Here is a 15,109-nt window from a genome sequence, read left to right on the forward strand (position 1 = left end):
GTAAAAAAATATTTTTATGGTTAAAAAGTTTTTAAGATGTTTTTTTGTTTGACATTATTATTTTTTTGATTGAATACTACTTCTTTTTGTTTGACATGATTTTTTTTTTGATTGAGTACTCCTTTTTTTGTTTGACATGATTTTTTTTTTTTATTGAATAATTGTGAAACAAATCTAACTCCATAAGGTTCTAGCCTCTGCATGTGTTTTGGGATCAAAATAAAATCAAGTTTGTTGTAAGCAACCCAGAACACCTACTCTCTCCTTGAGCAGATTGCTTTCTGCTTGTGTCTGCAGATGTGCGCCTCCCAATCGAGCCGTGAACAGGCTCGTCTCAGAGCACTGTGGCGCCAGGCCGCCTCTCTGCGGAGCACTTTCACCCAGCTAAGAACTTTCACTGACAGGTGAGTGAGGCACAATACCAGAAATTCTCTGGCGACACAGGATACCACAAGAACCCCAATCTCTCCCATGTCTCACTTTCATGACTGCAATAACTATACATCTTTCATCAAAGGATCAAAGTGGAGCAGGTCATCAGGGTTACCAGTCTCCCTGCTTATCGTTTTCTCAGCGGGGACAGATGGCCCAAAGTGTCTGTATTCATTGTTAAAATCATCCATCAAGAAAAAGTCTGAACTCATGACCTGAGAAAAACTCTCTAACATAGAACTACAATAACAACTGGACTGAAGAGCAGTTTGCTGTAACAGTTATTGCTCATATTATAGACAGCATTGTCAGATCAGAAGATGCACTGTACCTGACAACACTTCAGAGTTTGCCCTAATAAAGAGGGTAATTATTAAAGTCATCCATCCAAAGCAAACAGTTCAAATTTTTTAACCATTGTCTCAAAATCGACCAATGAAACCAAACTGTAGTATTTCTTTATCTTTTCAGGGGATTATAAGTTTTAATAAGACACTTCGTGTATTTGTGATTCTTGTACCTCTTCAACAGAAATCTGTCTGATATGCGCGGTGAATGTGTCACTGTTAGCCAACAGCTACTTGTCGCATGTGTGAACTTTGGGGCCAGAGTAAAAGAAGAGTGCACATGTAGTGGTGTGGGGGCATCAGCACTGGAGAAGCAGCTGAAGGACAAACTGAAGGAGGCCATGGGGATGCAAGCCCAATGGGAAGCAGAAAAGATTGAACTTAATTCCAGGTAAAGTGAGTCTCACATCCATTTAGAGAGCCAGGTCTGTTTAAAGTAAGAGACAAAAGGCATTTTTTGGTTTTTAATCTTTAAAATTTGTTTCAAAGTTCCAAAGATCCTTTACAGAAACAAAATTCCATAATTTGTTTGTTTGTCTGAGCCTTTAACAAGTACATGTACAAATAAAATGATTTTCTGTGTCTTTGCAAATTATCTTTATTTACATTTAGAAAAAACTAATTTAAAATGTTACAGTAGCTACATTCACAAATAAGCTGACAAACGCAACAGAAAACAGGAAAGTTTTAAAAATTTACAAGTAATCTGGAAGATTTAAAAGATTAAACGTTTAACTAAAAACTAAAAAGAAGCCTGGGTTAACACAATGATAAGCATGTCCCTGTCCCAGTTTTCTTAGTTTGTTGCTGGCCCTAAACTCTAGATTTGTCTATGTTTTCTAGATATAATGGACATGATCTGTGAAGACACTAAAAATAATCTCTGATGTACTTGTATTTGTTGAATAAAAATAGAAAAAAAAAAAAATTACAGACTTAAGTTTTTGTCTTTCTGTATTTAGGATCTTTTTATAACCAACGTTTTGTAATAAGCTGAATTAGAAAACCCACAACTTGTTTTTAACAGTTTATAAACTAGTCTTTCTGACTTTGACTAGTGGAGGAAATGACAGAAATATTTGGACTGAGATTATGTACCTTGGAATCATGTTGTCACTTAAAAATGTCACAGTTGTCTGAAAATTAAGCTACATTTTATCCCCAGATGATTCAGATTTTTAAATCCTTTTCTCTTCCGAGCTTTCTTATTAAACATGTGCTTTTTTGTAATATAAAAATTGCAAATTTTGTACACTCTATTGTGCAGTTCAAACAAAAGCCTACAAGAATGTCAGCCTCTTTTAATATGGATCTAAGCTGTGTTTGATATTATCTTTAAAGTCTTTGTTGATGCCGTGGCTTTATGTGCAGAATATGATAGTGTTGATGATCTTGTAAAAGGAGTACATGCCTTTTTTTTTTTTCAATCTCTCAGGGAACTGTGTGTGTGCGTGCGTGTGTGTACTATTTGCTTATTTGCCTACCTAGAGTCCTTGAGTTGGCCAACACCTTGAAACACATCCAGAGCCAGAAGAGTGAGAAGGCTGTAAGCCTCCACAGCACACAGATCAGTCTGGACAGGATGGTGGGTCTCTGAGAACCAACAGTTGGAGGTGGCAGATAGATAGGTGGTTAGGAGGGCTAAGTTGTCTGTAGTCTGGACCTCAGGCTTGATAAAGTCCACAACTTCCTAGTCTAGAGGACCGCAGTCTGGTGAATGTCAGACTGGCCCTATGTATGTTACTTATCTAATTTAAATGGTTTCCTGCCCAGGAGACAAAGAGAGCAGAGGATAAAAGGAAGACGGAAATAATTCATGATTCTGTCCTTTCAAAACATTTTATACCAAATTCATCAGGTTAGCCCTGTACAATATACAGTATGTATTTGTGTAGTTTGTAATCAGATGATGCTTTTAATTATCATTTATTTTGTTTCCGTTATAAATAATTACAGCTGGTCAGCAGTGAGGGGGGAGAGCTCTGGCTCTGAAACTGTGCCTTCCTCACTCGTCCACGGACAATCTCTTCTAAAGAACACTACCTTAAAGGCTGTCCAGAATATGATCTCTGAGTATCGGAAACTATCCCAGGTATAACAGTATCACAGTGGGCTCAGTTTTGTGGAGTATCATTTGATCAATCAGTCAATCAGATTTTATTTCTTGATCACTTTTATTACTGCAGATAGTAACACAAAGGACAGGTATTAAATGTTCTAAATATTAGATAAAATATTTTAACAAAATTAAAACAAGCTTTTACTTAAAAATGGCAAATTAGAAATTGGTTTAAAAATATTCATTACACAAGCAAATCACTTCCTTTCAGTTGAGGTTTAACAATGACATTCTTCGTAGCAAAGACACCCAGAATAATTAGCAAAAGAGAATAATTAGCTATGTCAAGTCTTTTTCAGTTGCACAGCGGCGCAGTGGTTAGAGCTGGGTGGAGTTTACATGTTGCATGTTGTGTGTATCACTCTGGGTACTCCAGTTTCTTCCCACAGACCAAAAACATATATATTAGGTTAATTGGTAACTGTAAAAACTGTCCCTCGGTGTGAGAGTGTGAATGGCTGTTTGTCTTTATGTGTCCCTGTGATGGAGCCCCCCGCCTTTCGCACAGTGACTGTTGGAGATAGGCACCAGCTCCCCGTGACCTGGAAAGGAGAAGTGGGTAAAGAAAATGGATGGATGGAAAGTCAGACAAAGTTTTTGAACAGCATGTAGTTATGGGGTATAAAAGCCAGATTGTCTGTTTTATTTAGCAGCAGCATTTCTGCATCAATCAGGACAAAATGTTTCCAGTAATTTCTCATTACCAACAAGGACTGTGGAGTGATTATGAGTCTGAGGAACATTTGACCTTGTATTTTGTGTTTTAACTTTAAAATGGTCTGAAAATATCTCACCGTCTCACAGCTTTAGTTAAACTGTTAAGCAGAGAAGAAGTTTCTTGGATTGTTTTTATTATCTGAAGTAAGTTTTCAAAAGTTAGAATATCTTGCCTTTTCTACTGCTTTACTATAAATTATCAGGAGGTTGCAGAAAATTTAGTTATTTATTGATAATCTATTTTTCCACCATTTGTTCTGCTTTTCAACATTTTTACATTGTTATGTGATTTCTCTGAGGTGGTTTGGGGTTTGTGGTAATTGTTTTTAGTTTTTATGGGGCCACAGCATCGAGTGCAGGTAAAGTTGCTGTGAAATTGTTCCGCAATAAAATCACAAGAGGAAAGTAAAATATCTGCAGGACTGCCATTTAAAACCACAATAACATTTTCTGTCTTTTCACAGGTAAGATTATGTTTCCAAACAGTTCTCTCAGGAATATCCTGGGGTTTTAAATTGTTAACCATAAAAAGAAAAAAGAAAAAACAAATCCTATAATGGTCTGATATGTCCATGTCCACAATAAAAGAAAAGTTAGTTGATAAGACAGGAGTCATACATCTAAAATTTGGCATCTGTTATGAGTAGGGTTAGTCACATGTTGAATAACATTCATACAACTTTCCAAAAAAAGATCTACATTCATTCAATTCACAGGACCTACGTGTACGTTTGGCAGTAGCTCTGGTGCAAGTTGACACATTTCAGAACCTTTTACAGGAGAGGGATTCTGAGAAGATAAAGTTAGAGCAGATGATCCAGGAAGTACAAAGGGAAAGTCAGGAAGCTGAAAAAGCTCTGGAGGAAAGCCTCACAGACAGCAGCAGATATCACTGCTCTTTGGAGCTCATCTCCAGGTATGCCTTGATAAAAGCATTTTTTATCATTTTTCAGTTTTGTAGACTCTGGTGTTTAAATGGAAATAAAATTAAATGTACTTTCTGCTCCTCTCACTTAATAATTGCTTGTGATGGGCCACGAGCTCCCCCACAACCCTGCAAGTGGGTAAAAGAAACTGGATGGATGGGATGTAACGTGATGTACAGTACTGTACAAGTTCATTTTTATCTTGTCGGTGAGACTTCACCCAATTTCTTTTTTTTCCTTGGCCTCTGTCCTTCTCCATGTCACACAGGGAGAAAGGGAGTTTGGAGAAGCTGCTTTCGGGGCTGCAGCAGGAGGTAAACTCCCAGTGTGTTGAGCTGGAAGTACTGCGGAGCTCATCACTGGACCTCCAGAGACAGCGAGACCTCCTGAGGCAGCAGAGGGAGGACCTGGAGATTCTGCTGGCACGTCAGCGCACAGAAGCCCAAAGAGGGTACACATGAACACAAAGAAAAACCATTACACAACAAACATCTTGTCAAGCCCAATTGTTTTCAAGCTCCATGTGTTTAGAGCTCAGATCAGTAACACATGTTGGGGCCAACGGTGCAACCAGATATTTGGATGAAATTGTAAATTATTTACATGAACTTAAGAGGGATGTTTTCTTTTTTTTCAGGAGGTTTTTAGCTAGAAGATTTGATGAGCTGAGAAGTAAAGCAGGACATATAGAATAGGAAAAAAAAAAACAAAATTAAAAACTTGAGGGGTTTGGCCTCTAATACTCTGATTACTTACGTTTTTGAGGTGGTGATGAATTACTGTTTATTGTTTGAGAAACAAGGAGACATTGTGGGAGAGTCACATGTGCAATCCATTTTATGTTTCAGGGAGAAGAATCTGCAGGAACTTGAAGAAAAGCACTCCAATCTGCACAAGGAACTTATGTCAGTGAAGGAGGCTCTGAATCAAATAACTCTGCAGAAAGAGATGTTGGAGGATGACAAGGCCAGCCTTACTCTGGCACTAACCAAGGTATATTGTTTCACTTGTGCACCAGAAATCCTGATGTTAGAGGTTACATGTCTCTAATAGTAATAGGTAATTCCACAGATGGAGACTGATACTGCTTCACAGCAGTGTGCTCTGACCAAACTGCAGAATCAGCAGGCTGCCTTAAAAGATTCTCTCACCAAAATGGCTGCTCTTAATGAAGGTTTAGCCAAAGACAAGGTGGAGCTCAATCGTGTTGTGCTGCAGGTCAGTTTCAGTGCACATGCATGTGTGTTGGTGAACGACAGAGACCTTAACAGAAGTGAAATATTTTGGGTTCCTTTCCAGATAGAAAGTGAGAAGACGGAGCTTGATAAACGTAGACGAGGAGCCATAGTGGAGCGAGCAGCAGCCAGGGAGGACGCAGCGCGGTCACAAATGGAAATGATGAATTTCCATGCTGAAAAACAAGCCCTGGAGAGCTCCCACATTCAATTACAAGATGTCTGCCAGAAGCTAGAAGCAGAGCTGAGCCTCCTGCAGAAGGAGAAATCTGAGGCCCTAGAGAAGTACTCTCAGGTCAGAGACTGCCGGCCGTTCACTCCTCCTCAATCTCACCACCTGGAACAACTCCTTCAGTATTATAAATAGTTTTCAACGGATTCATGAAGCTTATTGTTATTGCATAAAAATGTATAGGAGCGTGTGGACACATCTGTAAGGTTTTTTTTCCTTTACATGGGATATGGAGTACATTTTGAGTTCTTCTGTGTTTTATGATTAACTTGGGAAATAACAAACACTGGGATAGTCATGATCAGTTCTAAACTGGAAAAGATAAATAGATAGACATAATACTCAGTAGAGGTTTAGTGAAAACACCAATAAATTAACAACCAAAGTATTCCCATTCCTCCTCAGCAGATCTCTTTTTGTTTTGTAAAGAATGAAAATAATTCCTCTATGATTTATTATGTTCTGAAGCTAATACCAGGAAATTCACGTTGATCTGAATTAGAACATAATAAACTAAATAATTTGACAAATTTCATACCAAAATTTTTTTTGCTTTATCTATACAAATCAAATCTTTATTGAATAAAATAAGCCTTGTTTCTCACATCTATAACATGGAACAGAGAACTAATGGGGTAAAGTTCAAGATTAAATCTGAAGGATTGTTGCTTTTTTTTCATATATATAACACTTTATTTATTTATTTTATTTATTTATTTTTTCAAACACAGAACAAACACAACAGAGTTGATGTGGTTATGTTACAAACTGAAGTGTGAGGAAACAGAAACAGAAACAGACACAAAGAAAAAAAAAAGGTGGGGGGAGAATAGTTAAATACATAAAGCTAACAGGCATTATTTCCAATTGAAAGTAAGTTCTCTTTTAAGAAGGTCAGAGCGTAGATCACCGGGCAGGTAGTCCATCAGGGGTCGCCACAGAGCCTTGAAGTTGTCAGTGTTACCACTTAATTTTGCACTTAACCTCTCCATTGGAATAACTCCAAATACTTCCCTGTACCACTGAGTTACCGTAGGAGGTTTTTCACAAATCCAGTTTGGCAGAATACATTTCCGACCTAAGAATAGTAGTTTATTAGTGAGCAGGAGATTTTTACCTTTTATTTTTTTGTCTGGGGGTGGCAGCCCCAATAGACACTGCCCGGGATCTTTACAAATTCTCATCTTTAGAATCACACTTATCTCTTTAGTTACACGTTTCCAGAACCTGGCTATAACAGGGCATTTCCAAAAATAATGAATATATGTTCCAATACCCGTCTTACATTTAGGACATATTGGTGATCGGTTGGGATTTTTTTTATTAATAAAATATGGGGTCCTGTGTTGTCTATGGATGATCTTATATTGAATTTCCTTAAATTTATTACTCAAAAACAAAGAATGGGAAAGAATGGGATAGCTTAAAACAGTTCTCCCAAACCTCCCCCTCATAGACCTTCCCAAGATCATTCTCCCAATGTTTCAGGACATTCCCAACACCATGACAGTCACACCCTTGTAAGACATTATAGAATCTCAAAATAAAACCTTTGTTTAAGGTAAACTTGATAAGAAATGTTTCTATAGGTCCTGGACGAGTACAGGGGTCATTCGACTCCCTGACACCAGATGTTATAAAGTGGCAAATTTGAAGGTAGGCATAAAAATCTTTGGATGAGAGGTTTTTTCCCCTGCCATATAAATGTAGAAAAGTCCCTTTCAATCTCTTTAGCTATCTTATTAGACATATAAATTGGTAACAATTGCATTGGGTAAAGTAATCTTGGCAGGATGTTCATCTTTATGAGACTTATTCTACCCATCCATGAAATTGGCAGATTCATCCATCTTGTAAGATCTCTTTTAATTTCTTTTTGAACCTTGGCCAGACTATTTCTCAACAATTCCCCAACATTAGGCTTGATATCAATCCCCAGATATTCAAATCCTGAATCAGACCAATAAAAGGGGGAGACAGATGGACAGGAGGCTCCATCATTAAAACCAATTGGCATTGCTCGTGATTTATCCAAGTTAACTTTGTAGCCTGACACTTGACCAAAATCCTTTATAATAGACATCAATGTTGGTATAGCCCTCTTTGGTTTTGAGATGAAGAGAAGTACATCATTAGCATACAGAACTATCTTATAGGATATCGAGTCAGCTGAAAGACCTGTTATATTATTATTGCTTCTTATAGCCTCCGCCAATGGTTCGATGGCCAGTGCAAATATTAGAGGGGATAAAGGGTCTCCTTGTTGGGTAGGTCTTTCCAGTGAAAATTCCGAAGAGCTAGAGCCATTTATCAACACACGGGCCTTAGGAGAAAGGTAGATCAGTTTAACCAATTTTATATAGGCCTCCCCCAGTCCAAATTTCCCCAAGACGTCAAATAAATAAGGCCACTCTACACGGTCAAAGGCTTTCTCTGCATCTAGAGAGATAACAAGCCCCTGCGTCTTATTTACTGTAGAATATTGGATAATGTTAAGTAACTTTCTCATGTTTGTAAAAAATGTTGTTTTTAACAAAGCCAGTCTGGTCGGATTTAACCAAAAGGGGTAGAACATTCTCAAGTCTTTTCGCCAGAATCTTGGAAAAAATTTCATTGTTTTGTTTTTGAGAAGTTTTTACAGTGAAATATTAGAAAGAATACCAAGATGCATGCACCCATAACCGGTACTATGAATCATGGAAATAACTGGACATTTTGACACTTATTTTTACTAAAACTAGCTAAAACATCACCTGGCAAAACAGGAAAAAAAAAGTAATTTTAGATTTTCTTCTATTTTAAAAAAATGCCTTTTTTGTTCCCTGTTAAGAGTAACGTAAGATAAAAAAAATAAAACATTGCAATTTTTTCCCCCACAATAAATACACAAATAATACAAAAATCCAAAATTTACATAGAACATTGTAGATTTGGGGAAAGAGTCTTCATGCTAAGTTTACATATAAATTAAAGGAATTAGAGTAGCATCTTTAAAGAAAACATTTTTGAAGACATTTTGTAAGGCGCAAATGCAGCTACTGCCTGAACTTTCAACACTCATCAACTTTCTTCTCAAAGCCTCCAGTTTTGAAGAGAAAACTCTGAGCTTAAATACACTGACTGTGAGGATCTGGGTCTGGCCCCGCCTTTTTGGCAGTGCCACTAATCATTCCTCCACAGGTGTTCCAGTTCCTACTGATGAGACCAGCCGATACTTAAGCAGCAGGCTGGGATCAGATCTTCGCTGGAGCATTGAACCTACTGGGTTAGATTCTCCACCACAGCGTCTAACCTAACTTATGCTCCTTAAGCTAATCACGTTCTCTGTTTTGTGCCTACGACTCAGGGTTTTGCCACGCCACGACTACGGAACTGAAGAACTACTTACCTGGATATTCGCGGATACTTACCTCGCTGCAAACTGGCTTCTCTTTTGGAACAACTGGAACCGCTCAGCTCAACGCCGCATTCCTCCTCTAGAACCTGTAAGCAAACAAAGAGACATTATAATCCTTGCAACCATCTTGGAAATAGAATTGTACCCAAGACTCACCCGGTTCTCCTTCTCTTGCAGACTCCTCCTGAAACTGACCACTGTACATAGCTTCACTTGTAAATAAATGCACTTACCGTTATCCTCATCTCCGTGTGTGGTTTTGGTTTCGCTCTCTGGACATTATCCCTGGGTTTATGACACTAACAGTCAATAAGAGTTCAGATCTGTGCACTCTGCACTCAGAGGATTTGTAACAATGAAAGACACCTTGGATGGAAAAACACAAAAATACCTACATTTTGATGCATAAAGTATGGAAGAAGTGTAATGTTTGTACCAGTAAAAATAGTTTGTTTGCAAAAACTTTTGGAAAGCTTAGAGAGCTCAAAGAGCGTTTGACATCACATTCTAAGTCAAACATTTTGTGGTCAAATCTTCAAAAATCATAAAACTTAAATTGCAGTTGTGTAAAAGATTTCAAAATGCCAGTAAAGTCCAACTTTCAGTAACCCATGAATGTTGTTTCTACTGTGATGTACATCTGAGCTATTGGGCTCTAGAGGGGTGGGTTTTCTTACTTGTTTAGCCAAAATCTTATTGCCGTCTACGTGAAAATTGCAGTCTTGTGAATGTCATCTGATATATGTACTGCAACTGAAAGTCAGAGCACAATATTCCCAATCCCAAGCAGCTCGTTTTGATGTTTGTCTTTGTAGGAGTGTTTTCTAAGCTGAATGTGTCAGGTTGTTGATTAAAAAATATACAATATACAACTTGAATAAAATTTAAACTTTAATCAAAGAAAAGGGCTGTTTAGGCAGCCAAACAAACTAAACATACCAAAAGGAGGCAGGCAGAGAACACAAAGAGAGTTCACTGTAGTGCCTGATGATGAGCAAATGAAAACTGGGAGTATAAGTAGTCTCAGAGAGGTGATTACTGCCTGAGTGCAGCTGATGCTAATGGGGCAGATTAAAAACAGGTGTGTCAAACTGAACAACAAGTAAGGCTGATCGAAACGAGACTTACGACTGTAACTGCGGTTCTATGAATCCCGGATGACAGTAGGGATGAAATAGAACTGGCAATTGTCACAAGTAGTAAAACAGAAAGTATGTTAAACACGGGAAGATGCCTAAATGAAACAAAAAAATGAAAAGGGAATGGCTAAATAATTGAACACAATCACAAATAAAAACACTAGGATTGTGGCAAAAGTAGAGCAGTGATTCCCAACTCTGGTCCTCGAGGAACACCTGATTTGAATCACTGAGTGATTAACACGCTTCAGCAGAACTTGACGACCTGTGAAGAGCAGTGAAACAACTAAAACATGCAGGATAGTGTTTCTCAAGGACCAGGATTGGAAACCACTGAAAAAGAGAATAGGAAATCCCATGAGAATATGAAGACTAAAGAATGTAGAGCATCGGCACACTTTAATTTTCCAAAATGTAGAAAAATGTGTTTCTCAAAGTACTTTTACTTGAGGTATTTCACCGTACAAATTAGACATGTTAGCAAGTGCAACATATTCAGAATTTATTTTTGTATTGCTAGACAGTTCTTGGAGTGTTTCACTGTCATTAAGATGGCAACTAAAAAATAAGTCACAAACTTACTAAGTTTTTGTTTTGTTCTAGCAAAAATATTGAGTTCAGTATTAATTTAGCACTTCTAACCACTAAGTGTACAAACGGAATGATCCATTCACAGCTTTGGGTGTGTATGTTGTACGTTAAAGGGGAAATTAAAAAGATTTTGAAGCTAATATAAATTAAAAAACTCAAAAGGTGCTTGTTTTCAGAGTCACACAAAATTTACACTTATTTAAAATTAATATTAAAAGAATAAAAAGAAATGACTAGAGTCTCTTCGGCATTCTCCCTGATCACTCAGAAGTGTGACGTATCGAGTGCCAAAACAAAGGAACTCGAACAAGGCAGTGAATAGTAAATACAGATAGTGTGGGGATGAAATAGTTTAGTGCGTCAAAATTAATTGTGTAAACCGACCCAAAACTCCAACAGCTGTATTTCTTCAGATTCTTCAGCTTCTCAGAGGATAAGAAAGTCTGATGGATGTGGTTAGTTTAGCTCCTGGTGAAAATTACAACCCAAACTCTGGAGACTGACTGTGGAGTTAATGTTTTGAAGAAGAGCACCTGAAGTAAAAACCTTCAATAAAACAACCACCGCCTGTCGCTGTCTGACCGTCATCATGCTTCTCCCACTGTCCGACCACCACCGTCCCCCTCCCGCTGTCCGACCAGCACCGTCCCCCTCCCGCTGTCCGACCAGCACCGTCCCCCTCCCGCTGTCCGACCAGCACCGTCCCCCTCCCGCTGTCCGACCAGCACCGTCCCCNCGCTCTCTGTGAGACACAACAATCAGAAACCGGTCGCTTGGACCAACTAACTCTGTTAACCCAAGAAATTCATCAAAAATTATCATCGTTGGTTCCCACCACTGCAGATTCCACTTCCGCGTCCGCTTCTGCGGCCACTTCACTTCCGATGTCAACATCCGGTCATTTTCGCGAGGTTCCCTCACCAACTCCCGAACCTTTTTCGGGAGAGATCGGTAAATGTGCTGGGTTCCTGTTACAGTGCTATCTCGTATTCGCTCGTTCGCCACAGTCTTTCACCGATGGGCCGGCTAAGATTGCATATATTATCGGACTTCTTCACGACAAAGCTTTGAAATGGGCTGAAGCTAGGTACAGCTTCAGGGTTATTAGGCTAACCACATTCGACCAATTTATCGAGGACTTTGAACAAACCTTTGGGCTTAAATATACTGACACCGAGATAACCCAGAAACTGTGGAACCTAAGACAAGGTTCTCGCTCGGTGGCTCAGTTTGCGATTGACTTCCGGACACTGGCGGCTACTTCCGGTTGGAACGAGGCAGCACTAAAAGGAGTCTTCATCCATTCCCTCCAAGAACCTCTCAAGGACCAGCTAGCAGGTTGGGAAGAGCCACGATCTTTGGACGATCTAATAACTCTGGCTATACGTTTGGACAACCGCCTGCGGGAGAGGCAACGAGAAAGAAGGGATCGGACAAACCACCTCGGGCGACACGTCGCCACCACGGAAGCCGAATCTACAGTCTCAAACGTAGAACCAGAACCTATGCAGGTAGGACGAGCGAGACTAACTGCGGAAGAGAGATTCAGACGCCTGGAGGCTAAAGAGTGTTTTTATTGTGGGGAGGGAGATCATTTCCGAGCGAAATGCCCTCAGTTAAAAGGGAAGACTCACTAGGCAACCGAGGGGTCCTAGTGAGTAGCCTCACCCAACCCCTCGGGTCACGATTTTTTGTTCACTCAACCCTGCTAAATCATCAGATTAAGATCCCAGTCCACGCTCTAATCGACTCAGGTGCAGAACAGAGTCTAATTTCCAGGGATTTAGTCAACCGCTTACAATTAAAACCTACTCCACTATCCTCTCCGCTTCCCGTTATAGACATTTCTGGGCAAGTAATCACCAGAATCACACACAAAGTTGCTAAATTACAGTTTCTGGTATCTGGCAACCATAGGGAGGAGAGTGATTTTCTAGTTTTTTCCGCACCTAATACTCAGATGATCTTAGGGTTTCCCTGGCTACAACTACACAATCCAGTAATCAACTGGACAGAAAGAAGGATCGAGTCGTGGAGCTCCTTCTGCCTACAAAACTGTTTGCACTCGGCATTGCCGTCCTCCAGTACCAAGACTGAACCTGAACAGAGCCCAGACTTAACCAAGATCCCAGTCGAGTATCACCATCTGGCCCCTGTGTTCAGTAAAGCTAAGGCACTATCTCTACCACCCCACCGACCCTACGACTGTGCCATAGAACTCATCCCAGGTGAAACACTTCCTTCGAGCCGTTTGTTCAACCTTTCTGGACCTGAAAGAGATGCCATGAAATCTTACATTGAGGATTCTCTGGCTTCCGGCATCATCCGTCCATCCAAGTCGCCCTTAGGGGCGGGGTTCTTTTTTGTACAAAAGAAAGATAAGAGTCTCCGTCCTTGCATTGACTACAGATGATTAAATCAGATCACTGTAAAAAATAAGTATCCACTCCCTTTAATTGACTCCGTCCATCAACAACTGCATTCTGCCACCGTGTTCACTAAACTCGACCTCCGAAACGCTTACCATCTGGTAAGGATAAGGGAAGGAGACGAGTGGAAAACAGCTTTTAAGACTCCTCTTGGTCACTTTGAGTACTTAGTCATGCCATTTGGACTCACTAACGCCCCTGCTGTTTTCCAATCGTTAATTAATGACATCCTAAGAGACTTTCTGAATATTTCTGTTTTCGTCTATCTGGACGATATTCTCATCTATTCACAGGATCCTGCTCAGCATCAGAACCATGTCAAGGCCGTACTTCAGAGACTCTTGGAGAATCAACTATTCGTTAAAGCTGAGAAATGCGAGTTTAGTGTGACAACCGTTAATTTCTTGGGATTTATCTTCGGACAGGGGTTTTACCAGACTGACCCAGAGAAGATCCGAGCTGTGGCAGACTGGCCCACTCCCACTGATCGTCGCCAACTCCAACGTTTTCTCGCCTTTGCCAACTTCTACCGCAGGTTCATCCAAGACTACAGTAAGGTCGCTACCCCTCTCACACAACTCACCTCCACCAAACAGTCCTTCGTCTGGTCACCGGAAGCTCAGTCAGCCTTCAATAAATTGAAAGCTCTATTTGTCTCTGCTCCTATACTTCGACATCCTGATCCCAAGCTACAATTTATTGTGGAAGTCGACGCCTCAGATACCGGAGTTGGGGCTGTTCTGTCTCAGAGGTCTTCTCAAGACAATAAGATTCATCCCTGTGCATATTTCTCTCGGCGCCTCACGTCGGCTGAGAGTAATTATGATGTTGGCAACAGGGAACTGTTAGCCATCAAATTAGCACTCGAAGAATGGAGGCATTGGCTAGAGGGGAGCGAGGTTCCGTTCATTATTTGGACGGACCACAAAAATTTGGCATACCTCCAGACAGCTAAGAGATTGAACCCCCGACAGGCTAGGTGGTCCCTGTTCTTCGGGCGGTTCAATTTTTCCATCACTTACAGACCAGGAACCAAGAATGTAAAGCCAGACGCGTTATCAAGGCTCTGGGCTCGAGAAAACTCACCTGATCAGGAGGAACCCATAATCTCTCCTTCCCTGATTGTGGGGGCCCTCACATGGGACATTGAAAGGGAGATCCGAGAGGCTCAACAAGGGTAACCTGATACCGGGGGAGGCCCTCCTGACAAGATTTATGTCCCCACCACAGTTCGTCCCAGGGTCTTGAATTGGTTACACTCCCAGCAGTTTTCCTGTCATCCAGGAGTCAACCGTATGATAAGATTGGCCACCCGGTACTTCTGGTGGTCCAGTTTGGCTGCGGACATTAAAGAGTTTGTCTCAGCTTGTCCCACCTGCGCCCGTTTCAAGGGTAGCAATCAACCTCCGGCCGGGCTATTGCAGCCTCTACCAATACCAAGTCAGCCATGGTCACACATTGCAATAGACTTCGTCACTGGATTACCACCTTCACAAGGACATACAGTAATTTTCACTATTGTTGACCGATTTTCAAAGTCTGCTC

The 15,109-nt window shown here is 40.3% G+C and overlaps 1 protein-coding gene across 1 annotated transcript in view; it reads left to right on the plus strand.

The window, feature by feature from the left end:
- The window catches only part of crocc2 (ciliary rootlet coiled-coil, rootletin family member 2), a 49,512-nt gene that overhangs the window by 15,106 nt on the left and 19,297 nt on the right, over positions 1–15,109 (plus strand). Inside the window, 11 exon segments of the mRNA XM_037974348.1 lie at positions 298–404; positions 964–1,170; positions 2,268–2,364; positions 2,553–2,596; positions 2,598–2,641; positions 2,747–2,871; positions 4,332–4,531; positions 4,810–4,992; positions 5,390–5,534; positions 5,613–5,759; positions 5,841–6,071. Coding sequence (XP_037830276.1) covers positions 298–404; positions 964–1,170; positions 2,268–2,364; positions 2,553–2,596; positions 2,598–2,641; positions 2,747–2,871; positions 4,332–4,531; positions 4,810–4,992; positions 5,390–5,534; positions 5,613–5,759; positions 5,841–6,071 — 1,530 coding nt within the window.

The sequence above is a fragment of the Kryptolebias marmoratus genome, linkage group LG24, assembly GCF_001649575.2.
Source record: "Kryptolebias marmoratus isolate JLee-2015 linkage group LG24, ASM164957v2, whole genome shotgun sequence".
Taxonomy (NCBI): domain Eukaryota; kingdom Metazoa; phylum Chordata; class Actinopteri; order Cyprinodontiformes; family Rivulidae; genus Kryptolebias; species Kryptolebias marmoratus.